General features: G+C 38.6%; 3 protein-coding genes across 6 annotated transcripts; all 3 read right to left on the bottom strand.

The window, feature by feature from the left end:
* Positions 1 to 564: 564 nt before the first annotated feature.
* Positions 565 to 6,908, bottom strand: LOC122768197 (odorant receptor 131-2-like). 3 transcript variants are annotated; one of them, XM_044024013.1, is made up of 7 exons: positions 6,837 to 6,908; positions 6,126 to 6,209; positions 5,365 to 5,576; positions 3,880 to 4,018; positions 3,024 to 3,449; positions 1,776 to 1,993; positions 565 to 662 (listed from the first exon to the last, which is right to left on the bottom strand). In XM_044024013.1, exons 3-7 carry the CDS (start codon positions 5,574 to 5,576, stop codon positions 653 to 655), a joined length of 1,005 nt encoding a protein of 334 aa, XP_043879948.1. In that variant the 5' UTR covers positions 6,126 to 6,209; positions 6,837 to 6,908; the 3' UTR covers positions 565 to 652. The 3 variants fall into 3 exon arrangements, with proteins under 3 accessions (XP_043879948.1, XP_043879949.1, XP_043879950.1); XM_044024014.1 differs by having other exon boundaries at positions 6,130 to 6,209; XM_044024015.1 differs by lacking the exon at positions 6,837 to 6,908 and having other exon boundaries at positions 6,126 to 6,235.
* Positions 6,909 to 7,993: 1,085 nt separating this feature from the next.
* Positions 7,994 to 12,057, bottom strand: LOC122768199 (odorant receptor 131-2-like). 2 transcript variants are annotated; one of them, XM_044024017.1, is made up of 3 exons: positions 11,332 to 12,057; positions 10,156 to 10,275; positions 7,994 to 8,876 (listed from the first exon to the last, which is right to left on the bottom strand). In XM_044024017.1, the coding sequence occupies exons 1-3, from the start codon at positions 11,377 to 11,379 to the stop codon at positions 8,061 to 8,063; spliced, it is 984 nt and encodes a 327-aa protein (XP_043879952.1). In that variant the 5' UTR covers positions 11,380 to 12,057; the 3' UTR covers positions 7,994 to 8,060. The 2 variants fall into 2 exon arrangements, with proteins under 2 accessions (XP_043879952.1, XP_043879951.1); XM_044024016.1 differs by lacking the exon at positions 11,332 to 12,057 and having other exon boundaries at positions 10,156 to 10,482.
* A 2,597-nt stretch (positions 12,058 to 14,654) lies between these two features.
* LOC122768204 (odorant receptor 131-2-like) lies at positions 14,655 to 18,197 on the bottom strand. The gene is made up of 3 exons (XM_044024024.1): positions 18,148 to 18,197; positions 16,906 to 17,084; positions 14,655 to 15,521 (listed from the first exon to the last, which is right to left on the bottom strand). The coding sequence occupies exons 2-3, from the start codon at positions 17,056 to 17,058 to the stop codon at positions 14,733 to 14,735; spliced, it is 942 nt and encodes a 313-aa protein (XP_043879959.1). The 5' UTR covers positions 17,059 to 17,084; positions 18,148 to 18,197; the 3' UTR covers positions 14,655 to 14,732.
* Positions 18,198 to 19,424: the final 1,227 nt, after the last annotated feature.

The raw sequence follows: 19,424 nt of genomic DNA, 5'->3' as shown, positions 1-19,424 counted from the left end.
AGAGGCAGTGGAGCGTGTAGACAACATCAAGTTCCTGGGCATCCACATTTCCTCTGACCTCTCATGGACTGTGAACACTTTGCACCTGGTGAAGAAGAACCAACAAAACTGGCTCTTTTTCCTCAGGAAGCTGAAGCGGACTGGACTCTCTCCTCAGCTGCTCACAAACTTTTACAGAGCCACGATAGATAATAAAATAAGCAACAGTATTATTATTATATATATATATATATATATATATATATTATTACCTTCACCTTAATGTCTAGACTAAGCAAAAAAAAACATGAATATAAAACTATGTTAAAAAATAATTATTTTACCGCTGCCTCGCTCATTCTTCTGTTTCTCCATTTTCTTGGTGTTTTTTTATATAACAAACTGAGAGCAGAATATATTTGCATATTTTGCATGGGAGATGTTCTTTTCTGTTTTTGTTGTGTTTTTCATTCTAAAATTTCAGGACAACAAATATCACTTTTCAGTTCCTGTTGATGAAAGAATTCCTCTGTTTCTTCAGCGGTGTCACTAGGTTTCTGTGAAATGGATTTAAATGATGAAACTTCCAGTTCAGAGCCGCAGTTTTCTGCTTTGGTCTGGTCTGGTCTGGTCTGGTCTGGTCGACTGCTCAGAGGTTTGAAGTGGAGCGTCTTTATGACGTTCTGAAGTGAGAGAAACAGGAAAAGGAGCAGTTTTATAGACACACACGTGTGAATTTAAATTTAAGGGTTTAATCATAGTAAAATGAACACTTTATTTGTTCAGACACATATTTTATTGCTACAGCCTGAATAAGAATTGTGTGGTTTGTACTCAGACTTTTAAAGTCAAGTTCAGGCTTTGTGTGTGTGTGTGTGTGTGTGTTTTTATGTCCCCTGCTGACCCCCCTGTGCTGATAATCAGCCTGAGAGACTGACACTCACTCAAAAATGTATTATAACACCTTAAGAACATGTTCACTCTTAAGGTGTGAACTCTTGTTTTAGACAAGCTTTCACACAGACAGATGGAGTTTGTTGAAAATAGGAGCTGCTGGTCTACTGCTGCCTCGTGTGGTCAGTTTGTGTCACTGACGTCAATCTGAATGAAGGATTTCAAACACAGAATTCACAGAATCACTTATTTGAAGTTACTGGTGGGGTCAGCAGTGGATCAACAGCTCCTGTGTGCTGTGATGTAAAATCACAGATTTTCTCAATGGGGTTTGGTGTGGGAGAGTGAGTGGTTTTCAACCTTCAGTTTTAGCTCAGTTTCCAGGCAGAAAAGGTTGTTTAAAAGTGAGATAAAGCATGTTTTTACTATATAATATACTATATAGACCATACCATGGCTTTAAGCAGCTGTTGTGAATGTAGATATAATTATTTTATTACAAAAAAAGACAGATGTGAATGTTGAAGATAAGCCTCTGACAATGTTACATTAGTAAGAAAATAAAAAACTGAATCTTACATTTGAGCTGTTTCATAAGTATCATATAAACATTTTAACGTGACAATATTTTTCATTTTTTGAGATAAACAATAAAAAAGTGAAGGTCGTAGTCACATGATAAAGACAATGAAGGTAAAATCTTGTTTTGCCTTAAATTGACAAATTTATGTTGCAGCATGAATATTTTGTCCAAATGTCCAGATGTGAGACTTTATACATGATGTTCAAACTCTCACAAGAGTTTTTATCACCCACAGCTTTGACTGATCTTTGTATATTTTTACCGACAGTCAGATATCTGGACATGCGCTCATGTCGCCTTCACGTTCACTTTGACTTACACGGGCCTGATACTGTGGCTCCGGCACACCAGGTCCCGGGTCCAGTACTTTCTGAACAACTCATCACGAAAACCATAGATGATGGGGCTGAGGAAGCGAGGGATGATGTAGACGAGCAGGAAGAAGATGTAGCGGATCTCCAGACTGAGGTGCGGGAAGAGGGAGATGAGCGCCGCCTGCAGGGAGGGAACCACAAAGGCGAGCATGCACAGCAGCAGCTGAAAGAAAACAACGTCAACATTTATGATAAATGGTGAACTCTCACAAATGACTCTGAAGTCAGAATTTCCTCAAGTCCTCAAGTCGGATTTTCAACTAAAACCTACTTTTACTGTTAGTGCTGCTAACTGCTGTACACACATGGTGTACAACATTATACAGTTCTAGCACGACTTGACTACGCTCTACTCGGTTTGGCATCAGTCATGTGGTTTTCCATGACTTCACAGTACCTCCTTAACTATTATAACCTTGGTACCAGGTACTTATCCGTGGACATTAGGGATGAGCACGAATACTCAAATGATTCATTTGATTACAAAAATTCAATCTGTCAATGTGACTCAATGTGTGTTTTACAGATGTGATGAAACATTTACAAGGTTTCTTGAAAGCATCTCGAAGCTGAACTTTTTAGCTCAACACACTGTAGATCCCGTGCAAAATGCCATGTTAATACCACACAACAGTTGTGGATTACTGGAGCCAATCCCAGCTGACACAGGGCGATTAGCACAGGGCGCACAAACTGCTACACTACCGTGTGGCCCATGAGCCTTGACCCTGCAGGCCTACGATACTCAGCTTATCCTGGCAAATGATGAATGCCCCCCGTCTTAAGCCCGTGGTATACTTCCACGCACATTGCACGGACCCTGGCATACTCGCGCAGCAGGGTCCTGCAGTATACCACTTCACCATCCAGTGGCGGTACAAGCCTGGGTGCAGGGAATAGGACAATCCTACCAAAGAAGAAGAGAAGACTCCCTCTTGTCTGGTTTGAACGGCTCATGGCTGAAAGGGCAGTAGTCAGCCGGATTGGGGGTTGGATGACTATCCTTGGCGACTACATCTTCTGTTGTTGAAATGTCTTTTTTGCTTGGTGAGCGGAGCTTATACCACTGGTGGGGCAGAAGTTCAGTTTGCACACCCAAAGTGCTGTGTGTGGAAGTATACCAGGGCCTTTAGATTGGGGCTCTAGGCATTTGCCCGTCCCTGTTGCCATTCTGTTGCCCCTGCTGCACCCACCTGCACGCCATGAAGTAGCACCGTGTTCCTGGCTCTCTTCACTGAGGCGAGGCCCGCTGACGCAGCCCGTGCCGTCAGCATAATCTTGCAGTAGGTGTAGAGCAGCGTCAGTGCCACACAGGACAGGTACATCCCGTCAAACACGCAGTTCTTGAAATAGATGGAGCGGTCGCGGAAGAGGAGCGAGTGGTCGCAGAAAATGGAGGTGTGGAAAAATCTCGGGGGCTCCTTGACGACAGTGATGAGGAGGTCAGTAACAGGCGGGGCCGCGGTGAGGAGGAAGATGATGCAGATGAGCAGGAGGGTGCGTGGGACCGTGCACATCTGGCTGTAGTGCAGGGGAAAGTAGATGGCGATGTAGCGCTCCAGGGCCATGCCGGCCAGGATGAGCGGCGTGGAGCGCGTGGTCAGGACTGCAGTCATGATCTGAGGGAGACAGTGGAGGTGAAGAAGGTGGTAATGCAACATTTTAGGTGCTAATTGACACTTGATTCTGTCTAGTCTGTCAGACTTTTGATCACGTAACTGTCCAACTGTTCGCTTGACAGGCTTGAAACTTGGCAGGTAACCTACGAAGGATGCCAGTGTGTGCAGTGTCCACGCTGTTTGGTCAGGAAATGCACGAGATATCAACATAAAGGCAACAACGGAAAATGGTGTGTATTTAAGGTTCTATCCACATGGAAACAGAACACAACAGTCATGACACTGACTTCTGACTTTAATATTTGAAATGTTTGCAGCTTGTGTTTGTTTGTCTCTGCATTAGTTACGGTACATTTCTGTGCTGGGACGTGAGAGAGTGACAGTGTCACATGACTGGGCTGATGATGATGAGGATGACGTCACGACTCACCAGGAAGCAGCAGACGGAGGCGTGAATCTTCCTGAAGATGTAACTGACTACGTAGAGGGCGGTGACCAGGGTGAGCTGCAGCGCGTCGTTCACGACCATACAGATGAACATGATGTAACGTGGGTTTTCATAGAAGAGGCTGCACACACACACACACACACACACACACACAGTGATAATGATGTATTTCTTTGTTTTAAAACAAATGTCAGGACCAGTAGTCCTCATGGAGACCAAAACCTAGTCCTCATGAGGCAGAACCTCATTTCCGAGGCACTGATGACTCAGGCCTGTCTCCCCCTCAAAGTTTTAGACTCTGATCCATGCTTTTATAACACCTCGGTATTCTCGGATTACTCAGTCATCTGTCCAACAACTCCAGTTAGTCCAGAACGCTGCCGCTCGAATTTTGACAGGACAACTAGCCTCACGCTGTTTGGACAACAGGGTAAAGAAAGAGAGTATGAGTGAAGCGAGAGGGGACTAAAAAACTGTAGTTGGGGACTAAATGTATTGTAGTATCTGATGTAGATGAACACATTAACACAGCTACATTCTGTCTCAAATAAGTTAGAGATGTGTATTCCATTGCAGTTGAAAAGTAACCAGGAAATTCCTCATGGGGGTCACAAGTATGACCCAGGACATATTTTAAGACACATTTATGGGCCAATCCTGGGCCCGTCCTAGAAAAGGCTTTTTTGAAGAAACGCAGATGCTCCCTATATAATAAGAGGTTCCGAGGTCAAATCTGTTGTTGATTCTCTAATATTTACGATATGTTTACATTGAAGAGTAGATGTATGCTCTGAGCAGCTGTCCTCCTATATACTGAGACGTGGTACCTAAAGACAGAAGGGCACCATTGTTTGTCTTCTCTGTCCATCACTAGGAGGGGGGCTTCTAGACTGAAGATAGAATACCTAAAATGGACCAATGTGAAGTATAGGATGATGATGTCAGAGAAACCCTTAAAAGTATGGACCTGCTCCTATGCAGGCAGAATTGTTCAGAGATTCGGCAAGAACACATTCTCCCAAGCTGCTGCAGCGCTCGGTCTGATGCTTGACTTAACCAAATAAAATTCCTTTTGTTCGGTACAAGTCTTGTGTCTGAGGGGTTCTTTCTACACCATCAACTCATCACCTATCATTTGTAAGAAGAAGGAAGCCTGACTAAAAACGACAGTATAATTTCAATATTTCATTTTAAGTGTCCTCATTTAGAAAGTACAGGACTGTGTGTGTAACTGTGTGTGTTTGTGTTTTCAGGTATTTCTCATGTTGTGGGGACACGTGTTTACACACTCACATTATGGGGACTTTTCTTTCTTATGGTGACAAAAGTCAAGTCCCAACAAAAATGTTGCATGCTTCGGATGAGGTTAGGGTTAGGGTTAGGGTGAAGGTTAGAGTAAAGGGCTAGGGAATGTACTGTGTCCTCACAAAGATATAAAAACAGGTGTGTTTGTGTGTGTGTGTGTACCTGTGCCTCAGGAAGGTGCGCACCATGCTGCCGTTGATAACACTGAGGGTCAGCCACACCAACATGGCCATGATGTTCTTGGTCAGCGCGCTGGAGAAGCTGTCTTTGGACACGGACACAGCGCCCCCTGCCGCTACAATGCTGCTGTTACTGGTCATCATCAGCAGGTCCACGTCAGAGGCGGAGGAGGTGAAGTTCAGCATCACTGACATCTGAAGCAATATTTTACACCTCATTACAGTTTCTGCTCATATGCATTTATATTTAATACAATATATATCAACCGAAATTGACTGAAGTTAGCACACATGATAGCAAATTGACTAAACGAGATTATGAGATTTTTTTTATAATAATATGCAGTAATTTTTTAATATTTCAACTGAACAAGAAATGAACTTTGTCAGTTGAAACAAGTTTTTACAGTGTACATGTTATAATTTTGCAGTTACGATAAAAACATTAAATACATACAAAAAATTACAATTACACGTGATTATTCATGGTCCACACAAAGCTGTGCTCTGTCATCTTTGTTGTGGTCGTGATGGATGTTTTTTAATTATGTTTTATTTGTACTTCGATTACTATTTTAATATATAGTAATATATAGTAGTATAGCAGCTCAAGAGCCTCTCAATCACACAGCAGTCCACAGTTAAGTTTTAGAACTTCAAAAATCACTCGCACCAAAACACAGAAAGAATGACATGACAAAATATACATACATGTACATGACAAAGATGACATGCTGTACAAACCTACTGTAGAAAGACATATACTCTGTCTTCACATGTCATCAGGAATTCATGTAGCTGTTAAATATGAAGGTGTTACTTTGAAACCTGCAGAAAGATCAGAGGAAAATAGTGTTAAAAATGTAAAAGCATAATTAAAAGCAGATACGCTGATTCTGTGATGATATAAAATTCTGACCACTTTAAATTTGATAATTACTTTTTGAATTACGTTTCTGTACTTTTATAACTTCCTGTACATTTATTTCTTAAATTAAGTAATTTTTTCAATCTTTTTCGAATGCCTCTTTTCGACAAATGTCACTTTTGCAATGTCCCTTTGATTTTTCCTTAAAAAATAAAACACCCTTTTAATGAACTTGCTGCAAAATTGTGCTACAAAAATAAGTTTACTTTGCACAGCAAACCTGAGAGAAATATGTGTTTAAGTCACTGCAGAATTAATATAACCAGAATATATGATGATAACAGTCAAATATTTCAAATGTTAACACAATTTATTAAGAGGAATATTATAATATTACTTTATTGTACAACCAAAATATATGATAATAACTGTCAAATAATACAAATATAAATAGTTAAAACACTTCACAATAGTGACGATATGGAACGCACATTTTTAAATTCCATATATGAAATACATTTTTCTGACCTTACGGAATATTATGTTATATATGACATTTAATTTGCATATACAGTAAATGTACTTACGTCATTCAGCATCTTGTAAATATTCTCTGTTTGTCTGTGAATAAAATATTAAATGCATGAGACAAGAAAACAACACAGCATATAATATAACTGAACATATATGTATATATATATATACATATATAACATTATGAAAGATGAAACACACACTGTTTCTTTACATTGGCAACAAAGTGAAACATAATAATGAGTTATTGATGAAGTGATAACCACTGCAGCCTGAGCTCCAGTATATAAGCTATGCTCTATGTATGTGTGTGTGTGTGTGTGTGAGTATCGATCAGGTTGTCATAGTGACAGGGTAAAGGTCACATGTAGTGACGCGTGTTATTTTGCAAAAAAGTGCAAAAAGCAACTCAGGTTTTTATCAACACATTTATCTGTTTTAATGTTCAGTGACAGTGGAAATGTCACTGAATTCAGGACAAAAAAAAAATACATTTACATTTTAGAAAACAAATGAATGTGAAATTCTGTATGTGAATGTATGTCATGAAACTAATTTACAAATAAATTTGTTGTAATTTACAAAATGTGTTCAACTAATGTGCAAACCTTAAAACTAATTTACATTTGAGAAAACACATTTGAAACGGTGGAAGTTTAAACTTTTGTAAATGTGTTTTCTAGACTCTAAATTAGTTTTAACTTTTGTAAATCTGTTAAACTAATTGTGTAAGTTAGTTAAAACTAATTACTTTGTATATTGAAACTAAATAGTTGGTTTTCTGACAAAAAATGGTCTTAATATTTATATTACTACATTTAATTCAGCCTTTTTCATTGTTAAATTTTTTATGTAATCTTTATTCCACATTTGAAAATGTTTCATTGATTTGTAAGTGTTTATTATTTTTATCTGCATGTGCTTTTCATATAAACCACAACACAACTACATGTCCTTTTTTATTATGATATGATTTTTTGAATTTACAGTATGTGAAGTGTGTAAAATACAGTAAAAAAATAAAATTAAATACAATACATAATTACAGAAGGTCGGGCCACTTCAATTAGTGGCCCAACACACTACACTACATCATTTTCCAAAACTCAACATTGACCGAAACATTTTACAAAAACACAAAGACAATTGACCGAAACACGTGTTTGTGTTTGGACACACACATGTTTGTGTTTGTGTTTGGACACACGCGTGTTTGTGTTTGTGTTTGGACACACGCGTGTTTGTGTTTGGACACACACGTGTTCCTCCGTCTTCGGTCACTGAGCGTCTTTGTGCTGTGGTGCCACTCGCTGCAGTTTGTCTCTGCAGCCTTTGCTCAGCAGATGCATTTTAAGGTACTTCCTGAACTTCTTGTCTCTGACGCCGTAGATGATCGGGCTCAGAAAGCGTGGCAGGATGTAGACAACCAGGTAGTTTGCAAATCTGATTTCCAGAATGCGTCCTGGGAAGAGGAGATGCAGCACCAACTCCACACTGGGGGAGATGTAGGAGAGCAGGCACATGGCCAGCTGGGCGCCGTGGATCAGGATGGTGTTCCTGGCCCTCTGGGCTGACGTCTTCTCTGTGGAGAGCGCTCTGGCTGCAAACATGATTCTGAGGTAGGTGAAGACCAGGGTCAAGAACACGCAGGAGAAGTAGATGATGTCAAAGGCCTGTCTCTTGGTTGCAAGGATCGGGTCTTTGAACACGTTCTGGCGCAAACAGAACACCGACTCGTGAAAGAAGCTGAGGGACTCGGTGGCGAGGGTCACGAAAAGGTCCGTGATGTCCGGAGCCACACATATGAACCAGATCAGCCCGATGACCATGTGTGTTCTCCTCACGGTGCAGATCTGCGCGTGGCGTAAAGGCTCGCAGACAGCGATGTAGCGCTCGATGGCCATGCTGGCTAAGTTGACCGGCGTGTTTCTGGTGGTGAAGACGGCCACGAGGATGAAGAAGCAGCAGAAGGAGACATTGATCTTGTAGAAGATGTAGCTGAGGATGAAGAGTGTGATGGTGACGGTCAGCTGGATGGCGTCGTTTATCACCATGTGGATGAAGAGGATGTAACGAGGGTCTTCATAGAAGGTCTGGAGGAAGACGAGGACAGAGGGTGAGACAGTTGCACTGTATGGACATTATTGAATTCAGGTGGTTCATCAGGCTTTGGGCTCTAGGCCACTTATCTCCCATGAAGGACAATCTTAACGCTTCAGCCTACCAAGACATTTTGGACAATGCTATGCTTCCAACTTTGTGGCAACAGTTTGAGTTCGAGTGGTTTGAGTTTGGTGTGGAAGAACTTGACTGGCCCTCACAGAGTTCTGACATCAACCCTTTGCATCGAGCACTTTTGGGATAAACTGAGATTGTGAACCAGACCTTCTCATCCAACATCAGTGTCCGACCTCATCAATGCTCTAGAAACACTTCAAAATCTTTAGGAGTGTCTTCCAAGAAGAGTGGAAGCTGCTATAGCTGCAGGAGCTAGATCAACTCCTTATTAAAGTATTTGAATACTTCATTACAGGGTCAGGTGTCAAAAATACTTAGTCTTTAGTACTTAGTACTGTAGTTTTCCAGCCAAAAACATCCAACAAGATCAAAAGTATTCCAGGGACCCGCTCGTGTCTTTTCCTTTAGAATAATTTGACAATGAAGCAATTTGCCGGTAGTGACATATTAATGTTTTGCAAATGGAAATCCCCCATTGGACGATATCAGCTGTCAATCACACTCCATTCCTCTAAATGTGGACACAATTCAAAACCATTGAAGAGCTGAAAATAGCCACTGAGATTATTAACACTTCAGGAAAATATGAACTGAGAAGTAGGAACTCTTTTTCTCATAGACTTCCATTCAAAGTTCCTTTTTTTGGAACCAACAAGGTCGCCCCCTGGTGGCTGATCAACTGTGTTTCATAGTAATATGTACATAGATAGTATATGCACCATTATAAATATATATATATAAATAGTGCTGCTTAAATGTGTGAGACGTTTTTGTTCTTTTGCTTCTCTGTGATGAACAAGTGAACATTTTTGGTTTGTTTGAGGATGCCATTATTTTAGAGGTTCAAGAAACACTGATCAATATTTTTGCACAATTGTTTGGACCAAACAACTAATGAATTAATCAGACAGCTTAAAGATATTGTACAAACATATAAAACAACAACAGACAAATCCTCTGGATCACTGGAACAAAGCTGTTAAGGGTGAAAGTTCTGTTGCTCTGTTGTTTATAAGACAATCAAACCCAGGAAAAAACACAAATATTAATAGTAAAACAACAAATCAACAAATATCAAATATGTTTCACGTATTTCTGTGTTTGTTTGTTTGTTTGTTTGTTTGTTTGTTTTACCTGATGTCTGAAAAACGTAGTAACCAAAGTGCCGTTGATGTAACTGAGGATGAGCCAGACCAGAACCACGATCAGGTTCTTCACAAACGCTGTGGTGAACGTGTCTCTGATGAACGTGAGCTGAGTGACCAACAGAGGGAGCCAGAGAGAAGGAAACACAAGGAAAACTATATTTTTCATGTCACAGCAGGGGTGTAGCAAAGAAATGTGAGGGACCGCAACAAATGAATTCTCTTTTATTGTTTTATTTTCTCTGTCTTGTCTTGTGTTCTTCACAGATAATATTTTGAATTAAATTAAATTAAATTAAATTAAATTAAATTAAATTAAATTAAATTAAATTAAATTAAATTAAATTAAATTAAATTTTACTTTATGGATCTCACACTGGGGGAAATCAGGAGCAGACAAAATAATATGACATAAACTATACAAATGCACAATAAAATATCTATATAAACAATGAAACGGAGACGTACAGGATTAAAAACATGTTTAGAAAAGATAAAAAAATACTATAAAAAATATTAAACTATTTGATTTTTTCTGAATGTTTTCCCATCAGTTATTTTTAGTTTGATTCAAGTTTACTTCTACTTTATTTTACAGTTTTACTTTATCCTATGTTTATAGTTATTATTTGACATGTTATTGCTTTAACTACCAAATTCTTGTACATCTTATTCTATTTTTATATATTTTACTTACTTTATTATATATATTATAACTTTATTAACTCTATTTTCCACCTCATTCATGCTGCGTCTGTAGAACACCGAGCACAAAGATTTTCATTACTGGTGACAGTGTTGCATTATTTATGACAGTAAAGAATCTTGGATTATGAAACTAATCAGGGTTGCGTTTACACTCAAACTCTGCTCGGACACCGTTGACTTAAAATAACCTTCAGTATAATCTGTGTTGATAAGATGACGTCAAAGAACAGAACATTTCTTTTACTCTTTTAAGACGGTTTTTAATTCCAGAAAAATATAAAATACATAAAATAAAATGTTCATTCTAAATGAGGACAATGAGGAAAATCAATGCGGTGAATGACCTACTTAAACTAGAGTACATTTCTAATAAGTTCTGATGAAGTAATTCCATACAACAGTGCAAATAAAACATATATGTATGTAAACAAAAGGGAAAATAGCTGCTTCACCAAACCTGATGAGGAAAACTCATGTTTCCTCCTGGAGCCTCTGGGGCGCTCATGTTTAACCGAGACCTGAGGAGAAAACTGAACCAAGAACCAGAACATATTCACATTTAAAGAGCTGATTTCACACCGATTTATCATTTATAATGATTCATTTAGTCGTCAGTCAATTTACCTTTGCAGCTCTATTCAAGAGTTTCCATTCAAATCCTGTAGTAAAAGGACATAATCTACTTCTACTGCTGCACTGTTGTTCACCTGAAGCTGAAATGTTTAGTAATGTTTTTACAACAAAATAGAACATAATATTTCCCAGATTTTTGCTTGAAAACCACAAAATTGATCCTGCTTGATTTAAAAATGACGAATCTCAGTCTTTTGCCATAAATCAACGCGTTTATCTTCCCTCACTGACTGTCAGAGAGCTTGTATTGTGAAATTAAAAGATTTATTTCTATGGAACATTTCATTAAAATAAACACAAGTTGGTGTATAAAGATGATTTTTTTTTTCTCTGTACAAAACATGTGGACATGAAACATCAGGTCAGACAGTGTGAAAATAAAAATGTTAAACAAAATATTTAGAGCCTCTTTTTTTGATTTTAAATGTGTATATTTGGGCCGAGGAAACGACATTTGAACAAAACTCAGTATTAATGAGTAAAGAGAGATGTGATGTGTGTGTGTGTGTGTGTGTGTGATGTGTGTGTGTGTCCTTCTGCACTTACCTGAGTCCAGGTGTGACACTGAAGACAGTCAAAGTCACGGAGGACATTTTATAAACGCTCTGCTTTTGGACCAAAGTGATTTCCTTCCAATCATGTTCCTCTGTGTTTGTCAGAGAGAAGAAAGACACAATGACGATGACGATGACGATGATGATGACGATGACAGGTGTGTTTACACTTTCTCAGCACTGCACTAAACTACTGCTTATGATTTCCTCAGTTTCTCCATCAGCTGTTTGGTCCATAAAGTGAACCAAATTTCCCGAATTCCCAATTTCCTGAACACATTTCTGCATTAAATACGTGTTTCAAAGTTTTAACAACATTTACAGGAGACGTTGGAAGTGGAAGTGAAAAAGGAAGTGACGTCACCACCAGAAAGAAACGCTGGGTTTTCTGTTTGGAAGCTGAAAAAGTGATTTAGAGGTTTAGTTACTTTTTAATGTCAAAGACGTTATAAAAGCAGTAGGAAACAAGGTACAATGCAGTGGTCAAGGTCAGCCTGTGCTTTATGCAGCATAAGTCGAACACAATCAATAAAATATACTTTAAAGTGACCTGAAATGTTTGCTGGTTTGATTCAGATTAATTATTTAAAAAAAAAAGTATTAAAAAATATTTTATAATAACAGCCTCCTGAAAATGTCTCCTCCACAACTTGATTTACATGCTGACATTATAAATCAAGTGAGAAGTAGAAGCTAATTTCCATTAAATGGGAGTTTGTTTTTGCAACCAGCTTTACTGCCCCCAGGTGGCTGTTCAATAAATTGTTACTGGTTCACCCTGCAAAGCAGAAAATGAGCCTCTTTACCTGTTCCTCCTCCAGACAGGTGTAAGAGACACTGTGGGCGGAGTTTAGCCTTGATTAGCTCGAATTCTGTGCAAGCTTTTGATTTATTGCGGCAAACGTGTGAATTACACCTAAGTATGAATGAAATGCAAGGGTCTCTGTGAGCTCGACCGAGCAGAACAGGTTTAAACTTTTCTGTTGTGGTGTTTTGTGACACCGCAGCAGAGGAGTCCGTTAGCACACAACATATTCTGCTCCATGCACCAAACTAAGTCTCAGTCCTGGAGATGTGTGGTCTATAGAGGAAGGAATTTTGTCTTTAAAAGAAGAATCTGAAGAGAGAGGGAAGCAGATTATTCTCTCCTGATTAGTCTTTATGTGTGTTTGTTTGGAGGTAAGTTGGACTTTTTTCCTCGGTTAATTCAGGTTTGTTAAATGTGGTTATTTGTGGTGTAAAGTCATTGCTGACATTTGGAACGCCCTGGAGAATGGGATTCTCACTTTCACTGCTTACTGTGAATCTTTCACAGTCTCATGGTTCAGTCCACTTCTGAACCGATTCAGTACATAGAGCTGCCAAAGTGAGGGGCTACTCTGCTCTTGGGTGCTAAGTTTCGAAGGAACAGTTATATTTGGAGAAAGGCAACATAAACACAAGCAAAATCAAGAAAGTCCTTTACATTTATTTAAGCTAAACTTGCACAAGTATTCTGGGTACAACCTAAAAACGTTAGGTGAGGGTATGACATACCATGACTTACTTCAAGGAGCCAATCTCACATTTTCCACTAAACATAGAATAAATAGTATCTAATTCAGCTCCATGTATTTTTTTCTAGTAAATCTCACACACACTTGAATTAAAATATTGATGCTGTCAAAACAGAACAATATCCACATGTACAGCTGTATGTACTGTATGATGTATACTGGGTATTTCCGTTTAGTGAGATGACTGGCACCACATGGAGTCAACGTTCTCAGAACTTTGATTTGACACACACACACACACACACATACACTCATCGTGCTAACAGCAGCACAGCTGTTAATAAAAGTGGAGTTTGTTTCATTATTGAAACCTTCGGCGAGCTACTTGAAAAGGGAACGGTAGCTCACAAGCTACTTGTTGGAGACCCCTGGTTTAGAATGTCCAATTTAACTGATTCTCATATCTGCATGTGTTTGGACTGTGGGAGGAAACACACTCTTGTTCCAACCAGGTTGTGAACCCTGGTCTTCCTGCTGCAAAGGCAGGAGTGTTAACCACTACACCAACCGTGTGTCTACTTGAGGCTTCTTCTTATTTAAGTCAGTAGGAATTTAGAAATATCAGAAAATCTGCTCAATTGGCAGCAATCCCCATCGTTAACTATTGGCGTATGTTTTTAATCTCTTGTTGAATGTTGGTAAAATTTCCTCTTCTATGGAAACCAGCTTGTTAAATGCAATACAACTAAATCTGTTAAATAGAAATAAAACATGTAACACGTACAATTAAATTCCTTTATTTGTTCAAGGTGCAAAAAAACAGTTTTTTTCTTTACTTTTAAAGGTCCAGTGTGTAAGAATTAGTGACATCTAATGGTGAGACTGCAGATTGCAACAAACACACACTCACAGTTCCCCCAAGGTCGTCAGGGAACTACGGTGGCCTTCTAGGGAAGATGGCATCATCCACAGGTAGGGACGAGTTATATACAGATTGAGTTTGTACCAATATAGATATCAATCCAACAAAATCTTTTAAATCTTTTAATCAAGTTAGCTGGTAATCTGTGTTGAGGGGTTTGTCACATGACACAGGATTTATAGGATTTTACTCCCACATTGAAGCTTTAATGTTAGAATAGCAGGAGCCGCTGAAACAGTGTCATTACCGTCTCTTAAGATTTCTTTTGTGGTTGAGCGTCAGAACTCGTCGTACAGAACAGATCATTTTTCAGGTACTTTCTGAAAGTCTTGTCTCGCAGCCCGTAAACCACCGGACTGATGAGTCGCGGGAGAACGTGGACGAATATCGAGACGGCAAAGTGAATGACTAGAAGCGCTTTAGGGAACAAGGATATCAGGCCTTCCATGATGAAATTATAAACATAGGTGAGCATACACAGCAGCAGCTGGAAGCCGTGGATTAGCACCGTGTTCCTCGCCTTCTTGGCGTCTGTGGCGGCTGCTTGTGCCGTGATAAGAATCCTGAGGTATGAATAGAAAAGAGAGAACCAAACACTGACTAACAACACTATGTTGAATATTTCTCTCTTCTCTTTGCGATAAGGAAGTCTGAAAACCTTTTCTGTGAGGCAGAAAACTCTGGAGTGAAAGAATTCCACGGACTCTGTAGCCAACGCGATAAATACATCGAGCAGGACATAAAATAAACTCAGCATCCAAATCACTCCGATCACCACGTACGTTTTTCTCACTGTGCAGATCTGCGTGTGACGCAGTGGGAAGCATATGGCGACGTAGCACTCTAGGGCCATGACGGCGAGCGTTAGAGGATTGTTGATGCTCGCAGAGACGGCAATAATCAGCAGGACCATGCAGAAGGAGACGTTGAGCGTGAACACGATGTAACTGAGGACTTGGAGGAGGGTGAACATGGTCAGGAGGATGATGTCGTTGATCACCAGGTGGATGTAGAGGATGTAGCGAGGGTTCATGTTGAAAACCTGTTGTGACAGAAAATGATTGTATTTTTGGTGGAAACTAAACATGATTTCCTGAAGAGGATTAGAACCAAATGTGACATTTGTCTCAGAACTCTTTATTTTGACTTTAATTGCTGTTTTAATCTAATGTGATAATGTAAACCCTCAACTTATACTAATGTAATGTAACTATACATTACATTATATGCAGAGGTTATAAATGTGCAATATAGAGTGTATATATATATATATCTTATATGCTTTTTTCTGCACAACCTAGGCAATCTGAAATCACAACAACAAAAGAAGAACGGTCTAATTTTGTGACTTTTTATTATTAGCACAATTATTGCTACTTTATATCTTCTACTAACAGTGTGACATAAAATGAATCATAACTTTGACTCAACAACACATAAGAAGACGAAAAAAACCAAAGCCTGAATATGTGACCGAAAACACACACACGCCCCCAGGACGTCCATATAAGGAGTTGTGTATTATTCCCACGAGATATCAAGTTACCTCGTCCGTTAAATATATAAAAAAGAGCTGTATTGTGTTGTATTGCATTTTTTTATCTTAATTGTGTCTGAAGATGATTGAATACAGCAAATTATTTGTAAACATACACAAAACTACTGTTCTGTAGTGAAATACAGCAGAGGAAAATTATCCATAAATGTCACCAATATTTCCCTCTGTTCACACCCCATGTTGATATTTAGCCTTTCTGAGACGTTTCCACCAGTAAATCAATTTATTTTATTCATCCAATTTCAAATTTGCTCTCTGATTTGTTTTTTTATTTAACATATAAGGTTGGTTTGTTCTGAATTTCATGTTGTTTGACCTCAACAGTGGGTTTAGGTGTAATTTAGTTTTAGATCATTTGTGAACGTATAAGGCTGTTAACAAACACATTAATGCTGAGTCATTTCAAAGACATTATTCTCTAACTGTGTAACAAATATTGCAATAAACAGCTCAAGCATGACTGATCCAGTGATATCGACCAGTATTGGACCGATACCGGTAACCATCCCTAATTAGACGTTATAACAAAAACAGTGCATTTACTGAAATGAGAAGTGATTACGTTACATCACCTCTTAATCTTACAGTTTCTTAAAGTTTCATAATCTTAAAAGACAGCCAAGCACAGTGGTTGTTTATTTAGGCCTATAGTCCTGATCATGGGGTGGTATAACTGAGTGGTTAAGTCTGGTAACCCATGTGCACAGATATCATGGTCACAAATTCAACTTCACCCCTGGCAGGTTGTACTCAATTCTCTCGTAAGTCGCTTTGGATAAAAGTGTCTGCAGACAGTGATCCTGCAGAAACTCCTGCGATAGTTACAACCTCAGATTAGAAGTGAGAAGGAGCTACGATGAGAAGATACCTGGTGTTTTGTGAATGTGTGCACCAGGGTGCTGTTGACATAGTTGATGGAGATGCAGAGAAACACAGTGATCACATTCTTGATGATGGCCGCTTGTAAAGTGTCCCTGACGACAGGCGTTGTGACGTTTCGGCTGATGTTTGAAAGGTTCATGAGTGTGTTGTTGAACTGCTCTTCACCTGAAAGTACAAGCCAATAGAGCAATGGTAGCGGACGTCACACAATTCCATCATGCAATGCTCTGTGCCGTTCACATGCCAAGCAACATATAGAGTACTGTGTAAAAGTGAGGGCTGGGAGATATGGGAAACAAATCACAATATACTCTTGTATATCATTTGATATCGATATATATCTCAATATAATTAATCAAATCAATATTATTACCTTTCATTTCAGATAATACCTGCTTTGTTTCTTCAAATGAAAGATATTTACCTGATACAGACAATGAAATTGACTATAAATATGGTCAAATTCTGCTATAACACAAATAATTAGGCTTAAAATACAGGTGTGAGTTATTTTTTAATCTACATGTGTGTATGTATATATATATATATATATAATTTCACAAATGTTTCACAAATGTTTTCAATATAATATGATGAAAAGTCATCACGGTATGATGATATATCCAAAATCTGAGCCCATATCTCAATGTTCTATCTAATCACTACTACAGTACATGTATTAATTCTCAATCTTGTTTCAACAATAGAACCAGAAAATACAGGAGATGTGCACATTTATCCATGAAAGGGAAAAGATTTAAATAGATTGCAGTTTAGTCAAAATGAGCCGTTCAAGGTGCAACTTCGTATAAACAACACACTGTGAAAGTAGGGGATATAGAATAGAAGGAAAAAAAAAACAAAGATGATGAATTTGTGGGTCTAAATCTAGTTGTTCTCTCTAAGAGCTTTATCATTTCCGAACTACTTTATCCATTTTATCAGTAAGAGAATATAGGTTCAAAATAATAAGAATAACAACCAATATAAATTGAGATATACATTTTTTTTTGCTCCAGAAACACCTGTGTTCAAAACATTGACAGTTGTGACGCAAAAATAATACAAATGAGGAGGGAGCAAATTTAGAATTGACATTATACATATAAATGAACAATAATATGAAAGTATCTTAAATTGGTTTAAAATTACGTAAAAGAAAGAGAAAATAATAAAGAGAATAAAAAGATATTTTCTCTTTGTTTACAGAATAACAGAAAGAACTTACTTTTTGTTGATTGTCGTGAATCCAACAAACACTGAGCGAGACGATAATGTTGATACTAAATTTATAGTAGTTAATAGTGTGTGTGTGTGTGTGTGTGTGTGTGTGTGTGTGTGTGTGTGTGTGTGTGTGTGTGTGTGTGTGTGTGTGTGTGTGTGTGTGTGTGTGTGTGTGTGTGTGTGTGTGTGAAGAACGTGTATATTGTGTGTGTGTGTGTGTGTGTGTGTGTGTGTGTGTGTGTGTGTGTGTGTGTGTGTGTGTGTGTGTGTGTGTGTGTGTGTGTGTGTGCGTGTGTGCGTGTGTGTGCGTGTGTGTGTTGACCAGGAGTCCTCATGGAGACTAAAATCTGGTCGTAATGATGCAGAACCTAATTTCTGAGTAACTGATTAAGTGTACGTCTGAAATTTGAATTGTAGTTAAGGTTAGACATTAACTGGTTAAGATTTTGTTTAGGTTTTCCAAATGAATAGAACCTGTGTGTGTGATTCTAGGGTTAGAACTGTTATATTGGGACATAGGCAAACATGTTACATTATTGAAACCTTTGGGGAGCTACTTGGAAAGGGACTGGCAGCTACTGGTAGCTTGCATGCTACTCAATGGAGACCCCTGATTTAGAGTGCCCAATTGACCTAATCCCCAAATCTGCATGTTGCTGGATTGTGGGAAGAAACTGGAGAAAACACACGCCCTTGTTCCAACCGGGTCTTCCTGTTGCAAAGGCAGGAGTGTGAACCACTACAGCAACCATGTGGCCCGAAAAAAACGCATTTATTGGAAGTTATGAATTTCTTTCTTTTTGACACTTCTACTTATTTAAGTCAGTAGTATTTTAAGAATATCAGAAAATCTGCTCAATTGCCAGCGAACCACATTGTAAACCACTGGCGTATGTTTTTAATCTCTCGTTGAATGTCAGTAAAATTTAAAACCAGCTAGTTAAATACAATACAACCAAATCTGTGAAATAGAAATAATAATAATAATGATGATGTAAAATTAAAATGATTTGTTCAAGGAGCAAAAAAACAGTTTTTTTTCTTTCCTTTTAAAGGTCCAGTGTGTAAGAATCTTACGGTGAGACTGCAACAAACAAAACGGAGGATGACCACTCACACACACTCACAGTTCCCCCAAGGTCGTCAGGGAACTACGGTGGCCTTCCAGGGAAGATGGCATCATCCACAGGTAGGGACGAGTTATATACAGATTGAGTTTGTACCAATATCGATATCAATCCAACAAAATCTTTTAAATCTTTTAATCAAGTTAGCTGGTAA

Source organism: Solea senegalensis, linkage group LG4 (genome assembly GCF_019176455.1).
Source record: "Solea senegalensis isolate Sse05_10M linkage group LG4, IFAPA_SoseM_1, whole genome shotgun sequence".
NCBI classification, from domain to species: Eukaryota; Metazoa; Chordata; class Actinopteri; order Pleuronectiformes; family Soleidae; genus Solea; species Solea senegalensis.
The sequence above is the reverse complement of the archived record's forward strand: the minus strand, read 5'-3'. Positions and strand labels throughout refer to the sequence as shown.